Below are 7,062 nucleotides of genomic sequence, written 5' to 3'. Positions count from 1 at the left end.
ATCTGGAACTTGACCCCTTGTCACTGTTATTGGGCTTGCCTAGTGATAATTTAACTTATGTGGCTAATAGACTTTACAATATTATGACTTTTGCAGCACGGAAAAACATTCTTTTGCATTGGATTATTGACAAACCTCCTTCTGTGAAAGGTTGGTAAAAAGTGTTGATGGAACTGATACCATTGGAATACCTCACATGCCTAATCCACTCGATAAAACAGACTTTTTACATAAAACATGGGAGCCATTTTATAATTATCTGGATCCTAGAGTCGCAAATATTTTGTTTGGATTTTACTGATGAGCATTTTGTATTTCCATAATATGTGCTAATATGATGTAATGGTAGTTTGTATTGTCTGAGCTGGTTTTTTTTATATATATGTATATATTTAAAAGATGTCCTTAATGAATATTTTTGAGTTCTGTTTTATTCAGAAAAAAGGCACAAAAAAAAAAGAATTAGCATATGTTACATGTTTTTTTATTTCTTTGTTTTTGAAATAAAACTCTATAAAGGTCATCATAAACTGAATAGTTTCCCCATTACATCTCATAAGTTAATTATTTGTATATTTTGCGTATTTTAATGAGGCCTATAGGTATTTTTACACAAATGTACATTTGTTAAACTTGCTCAAAGTCTTGTGGCATATAATTGTAAGTATTTTTTATTTTATTTTAATATTAATTCTGTATCAGGAGATAAGCTTGATTCGTTCATACTTCAACCACTGGGGCTGTTCTGCATCTTCGCCATACACACACGCGATGAAATTAAGCGAAAACACGGCATGAGCTCGCCAGAAACCAGCGGCACCGACACATCTGCCACCGTTTAATAACCGGACGCGCGTTTCCTCTCGGGTTCACCGACTTTGTAGTGTTCGGGATGGGGAAGGAGGTGAACGGCGTCTCTCGGAGTCGCTTTGAGGCGAGTAGCCACTGTTTATTTGCAGGTTGACATGTCGGTGTAAATAATCTTGCGTTTTTACTCCTAAACGGCTTAAATAACGGAGGATTCGCTGTGTTGTTGCGGTAGAAGAGGCCGAGCTTCCGCAGTCAGACACATGAGTTCAGCTCTTCGAAGCACTTGTCAGTCTGTAAAACACATTCGGTAGTGTATGTTGACCAAAGGCAACACCAAATCCAGCGTTATGTCTCTTTAAAGTCGCTGTATGTTGTTTCCTGTCAAGTCGGACTTTTTGTCGGAGTGTAGAAACACGACAATTCTTCCAAGCTTAACGAGCCACAACATAAGGTGCTTTAATGTTTCTTTTTTTATTATATGCGTGAAGCAACAGTAGGTTGGTGGCTTCTATACATTAAACTGGTTGGCTGAGATTAAAGGAGACAGATAATGGTGGTAGGCCCACAGGCTGAAGTGGGGAAAAACAGCCGGCCAAAACAAAAGCTGGATGTATACACGGGCCTTTCCGCCTAAAAACACAAGCGCATTACAACTCCTCACTACAGGGAACAGTTGCGCCTGTTTACGCGAACATTTAGTTTGTTGTTTCCCTCGAAGATGCAAGACCAGCCGTGTTTAAACAAGTTATAACTGTGTTTACATCGGGAGTGTTTCAAAACTTAGTGAGCTGACTATCTAGACTGCATATTACGCGCGTGCTGCAGGTTTGGCCGCCTGTGATGCTGTCTAGCTAGGCGGCTTACTAGGTTTGAAACACAGCCGTAATGTTGGGACACATGGCATTGATGCTATGAGTTAATATGTTGTAGGTTTGTCTATAGTTGCTCTTAAAGATCAGATTCAGACATGCAGTGTCAAAGTGAATATATTGTAGGCCAGTTACTAAAGCTTAATTTGTTAAATAATGCCCCGGTGTTGCTCTACCCTGTAATATGTTTGAATGTAATCTGTCCTAAACAAAATTGACCATGGTATTCAGTTTCCACCACATTACCACAGGTATTTAACTCTCTATACACAGTAGACGTAACCATTCAGGGTGTGACATTATTTCTAAATCCCCGATAATTGTACATAACTGGCCTCTTCTTATGCCATTCTAATTTTTAAGATAACCATTTCAGCATGGCTGATGTGAAGGAGATATTGCACCAAGTATAAAAGAATGGGAATGATAAAAGTAAACTAAGTAATTATAATCATAAAAAATTCATTTGCGATTTAATAATTCATGCATTAATGATAACTTATACTAGTCACAAATGCCATAAAAATCACATGCATATTCTGAAACCTTCTTAGTAACATTTGAAGGATCTTCCATAACCATAATAGTTGATTATGACTTTACAATAATAGCCATGACATTTAAGTGGACATTATAATTACTATGGTTCATTTTTGTTAAGATGCAAGGCCTAGTCGCAGTATTGCATAGGCATGAAAAAGGAAGGAAGTCACTTTTTTTGTCATGAGAAGTTTGCTAATATAGCAGATGAGATAACAAGAAATGTAATTCGGTAAAATTGTTGTTAGTAGCAGTTAATTATAAAGTGAAATGAGTGCAAAGTCAAAGATATTTAGAAAACATTCAAACAGGTTAAAGTTACATAACGCTTGCCTGCTAGGAATATACTTAAAAACAAAAAATAGTACAAGTTGATGTACTAAAATAACTAAAAATAAAGTATAATGCACAAAATTACTAAAACTATAACTGAAATTAAGATGAAAACAGAAAATATTAAAATTATATAATTATATTGTTATATTAAATAATATAATTATATTCTCAGGACAGTACCCCAGTACTTTCATATTTTGTATTAAATTAAATTACATTTTAGTTCATTTTATTTGATTGTTTTTGGTTATAATGAATGACCTGCACTTGTCTTTGTGAGATTCACCCATGTAAGAACAATTACAGGAGACATTTAGATTTTCAATTCAATTCAACTTTATTTGTACAGCGCTTTTCACGATACAAATCATTGCAAAGCAGCTTTACAGAAAATTAAGTTTCTGCAATATTTAGTGGTAGCTTATCAGTGGTGACTGTCAGTTAATGTACATATGGCAGAAATGTACGGAAAAATCAATTAAAGACGTAATCAAACAGACGATGAACACTATTAACAGCAATTATTATATGATGCAATCAAACTTATAGCAAAATTTGGTAGTTTATGTTGTTTCATGGTTGGCATCATCTGAGGTCCTCTGAGGCGTTGGCATCATCTCTTCTCAGGTGTTCTGGATCCAGACTGAAGCTTGTGTAAATCCTAGTTACCACGGGACGTCAATCCTGTGGCAGAAACAGCGAAACAAATAGAGACATAATTAGTGTAAGCTGTTGATCCAACCAAGCAAAATTTATTTGTTTAACCCAAGCTAAGGAATAAGAATGTGCATTTGATCAGATATAACTGCAGTACAAGATTATGAGATGCATTATTTGAATGCTTGGCCAAAGAGATGTGTCTTTAATCTAGATTTAAACCGAGAGAGTGTGTCTGAACCCCGAACGGTATCAGGAAGGCTATTCCAGAGTTTGGGAGCCAAATGCGAAAAAGCTCTACCTCCTTTAGTGGACTTTGCTATCCTAGGTACTACCAAAAGTCCAGAGTTTTGCGATCTTAGGGAGCGTGATGGATTGTAGCGTGGTAGAAGACTAGTTAGGTACGCAGGAGCTAACCCATTAAGGGCCTTGTAAGTAATACTGTTTTGTAACTGATACAGAACTTTATGGGTAGCCAGTGCAGAGACTGTAAAATTGGGGTAATATGATCATATTTTCTTGACCTGGTAAGGACTCTAGCCGCTTCATTTTGGACTACCTGTAGCTTGTTTATTGAGGATGCAGGACAACCACCTAGCAGTGCATTACAATAGTCCAGTCTAGAGGTCATGAAAGCATGAACTAGCTTTTCTGCATCCGAAACAGGTAACATGTTTCATAGCTTGGCAATGTTTCTAAGATGGAAGAATGCCGTTTTTGTAACATGGGAAATATGATTTTCAAAAGACAAGTTGCTATCTAATATAACACCCAGATTTTTGACTGTAGAGGAAGTAACAGTACATCCATCTAGATGCAAATTGTAATCCAAGAGATTGTGTACGGTCTTTTGGTCCAATAAGTAATATCTCTGTCTTCCCCGAATTCAATAGGGGAAAATTATTGGTCGTCTAATCTTTTACATTTTAATACACTCTGTTAGCTTAGATAATTTAGACGTTTCATCTGGTCTTGTTGAGATATATAGTTGAGTATCATCAGCATAACAGTGGAAACTAATCCCGTATTTTCTAATAATATTACCAAGGGGCAACATGTATATTGAAAATAGCAGAGGACCTAGGACAGATCCTTCTAGCACTCCATACTTTACTGGTGATAATTGAGATGACTCCCGTTTAAGTAAACAAAGTGGTAGCGATTAGACAGATAGGATCTAAACCATCTTAAAGCCTGCCCTTGAATACCTGTATAGTTTTGAGAGAATGGGTATTACTGTTGTACCATGGCGCAGTACGTTTTTTTCTAACCTTTTTCAATTTGATGGGGGCAACAGCTTCTAATGTATTAGAGAAGATAGTGCCCATGTTGCTAGTCATTTCGTCTAGTTCATGTGTATTTATGGGTACACAGAGCAGTTGAGATAAATCAGGCAGGTTATTTGTGAATCTGTCTTTGGTGGCTGGAACAATAGTTCTGCCCGGACAATAACGCAGAGCCATATAGTTAATATCAGTAATACGCAGCATGCACGATACAAGGAAATGGTCAGTAACATCATCGCTTTGAGGTACGATATCTATGTCAGTAAGATCAATTCCATGCGATATAATTAAATCTAACGTATGATTAAAGCGATGAGTGGGCCCGTGACGTTTTGCTTGACTCCGTATAAAAGGGATCTGGTCATGAGAAAAGTCATCTGGTGATATACAGTGTTTCAGATGGGCTGGAAACAAGTCATCAATCATTCCTGGTTTGTAACAGTTTGCAGTCAGACATCACATGGCTTATCCTTAAACAAACAGACAGATGGAAATTCGCCCCATACAGAATGAATGGGTGAAAAGAAAGAGGAACAACACAAATGAGAGAGTTCATAATAAAGAATAGCTGTAAGCTATCTCACATATTGTTTGTTTGTCTTTCTCAGTCAATGCTGTAAAGGGACTGTTCACCCAAAAATTTAAGTTTAGTCATCATTTACTCCCCCTCATGTCATTCCAAACCTGTAATGACTTTCTTTCTTCTGTGGAACACAAGAGGAGATTTTTAACAGAATGTCTAAGTATTGTTTCCCATTACAATAAAAGTGAACGGGCTCTGGAGTTGTGAAGCTGTAAAAATATGACTAAAGGCCCATTCACACCAAGAATGAACTATAAAGATGACAATAACTATATTTCATCCACACCAATGTATGGTAACGTTCCGTTTATTATAAGCACACACTGCAGTTATGTCGCCTGCCGATTTAAGTGCTTTTAAGTGCCTTAAAATCATTGATTCTGATTGGCTGTCAATGTTATAGTTGTTCTTCAGCTAGAAAAAATCGTTCTCTGATGTGGACAATTTTCTGTGTTAAGTTAGTGAATTTTGACAAAGGTTTCTCAACAGACTGTTGGGATCAAATTCTTGTTCCGATCAAGAAGGGGTTATAAAAATAATTCAGTGTTTTTGTATTTTAACAAAGGACTGGCCAGTGCACACAGAAACAATTTATGTGCGCTCCACTATTCTTGGATGTGAGGTAGTCACTTCTTAAAAAAGGGAACATCCGGACAATCTGTATCTCTTGTTACCACTTGGAAAAAAGGTTTTGTGGTTTGATGAGAACAAGACAAGATAGGTGTTAATTTCATGTAGTACATTTGGCACAAAGTGAAGCCTGTAGGGCAAAAACAGAACTTGGGATTGAAATTCTTTATTTCAGAAAAAAATGCTTTGTGTAATTGTTTCAATATTATTGGCACTACTGCCAATTTACAGAACGTGACAAAAAAAAAAGGAAGACAGTGTTGTGAATTGCCAAATTTCTGAAAACATACCTTGAAAATATTATGTCTAGTTTAAAGTATTTTTTTACTTTAAATGTAACCAAAATTAAGAAGGAAATAAAAATAGCTGAAAATGTACTCACCCCCTTAAGATGTAGATTAGTTTATTTCTTCATCAGAACAGATTTGGAAAAATGTTGCATTAAAAAAAACTATATATATATATATATATATATATATATATATATATATATATATATATATATATAAAACACATTTTAGGAGGCAGTAATTGACATTTGTGTAACTTGGAAGTTATTTCAGTAAAATAGTTTTGATACACTCATAATATTTAAATCTTTGCTACATAAAACATAAACGTAATATGATGTCTACATAATGCTTTGAAGAACCTTGTTATAAAATGACAGCCTCGGTTCTCTCACATGAGAATATGAAAGACACTTTTCAACATTGTATTGTTGAAAGTGTGTGATTTGCAGCACACTGTAAAACCATGTCGTTGACCTTTGAACTCATAAGACACAGTTTTATAAATGCATGTCTTTCTGTGTCCTCAGATGTTCTCCAATAATGACGAGGCTGTTATCAACAAGAAGCTGCCGAAGGAACTGTTGTTACGGTTGGTGTGAAACCCATTCAGCACTTCTCTCTCTTCCTGCTTCATTTCCTTATTTTAAAGGGGTCATATGATGCGATTTCAATTTTTCCTTTCTCTTTGGAGTGTTACCAGATCTTGGTGCATAAAGAAGATCTGTAAAGTTGCAAAGACTAAAGTCTCAAATCCAAAGAGATATTCTTTATAAATGTTAAGAGTCAGCCACGCCTACCTAAAACGGCTCGTTCTAACACGCCCCCACATGTCTACGTCACTATGTGGGCAGATTTGCAGAACGCCGCCCAAATGTTCACACAAAGAAAGAAGGCGTAACTTTTATTCTCGCTGTAGTATTGTTGTTGCCGCCGCCATGTTGTGAAGACGCTGTGTGCTTCGTTGTGAAAGCGAAACTACTTTGTTTGGTCTTCCAAAAGAGTATGATATCTGCTTCGTCATGCCTAGAGCTGATCTGTGCTGGTCGCTGAGGAAATAC

General features: G+C 36.3%; 1 protein-coding gene across 2 annotated transcripts in view; it reads left to right on the top strand.

Moving 5' to 3' along the window:
* The first annotated feature begins 715 nt into the window (after positions 1-715).
* The window catches only part of LOC107563017 (F-box/LRR-repeat protein 20), a 20,515-nt gene continuing 14,168 nt past the window's right edge, over positions 716-7,062 (top strand). Inside the window, exons 1-2 of one of the 2 annotated variants that reach the window (XM_016247786.1) lie at positions 716-934; positions 6,532-6,593. In XM_016247786.1, coding sequence (XP_016103272.1) covers positions 893-934; positions 6,532-6,593 — 104 coding nt within the window. In that variant the 5' untranslated portion in view covers positions 716-892. Of the gene's footprint in view, positions 935-4,737; positions 4,744-6,531; positions 6,594-7,062 lie in introns of those variants that run through there. The other variant, XM_016247787.1, reaches the window with a different exon arrangement.

Source organism: Sinocyclocheilus grahami, unplaced genomic scaffold (genome assembly GCF_001515645.1).
Source record: "Sinocyclocheilus grahami isolate Dianchi unplaced genomic scaffold, SAMN03320097.WGS_v1.1 scaffold854.1, whole genome shotgun sequence".
NCBI classification, from domain to species: Eukaryota; Metazoa; Chordata; class Actinopteri; order Cypriniformes; family Cyprinidae; genus Sinocyclocheilus; species Sinocyclocheilus grahami.
The sequence above is the reverse complement of the archived record's forward strand: the minus strand, read 5'-3'. Positions and strand labels throughout refer to the sequence as shown.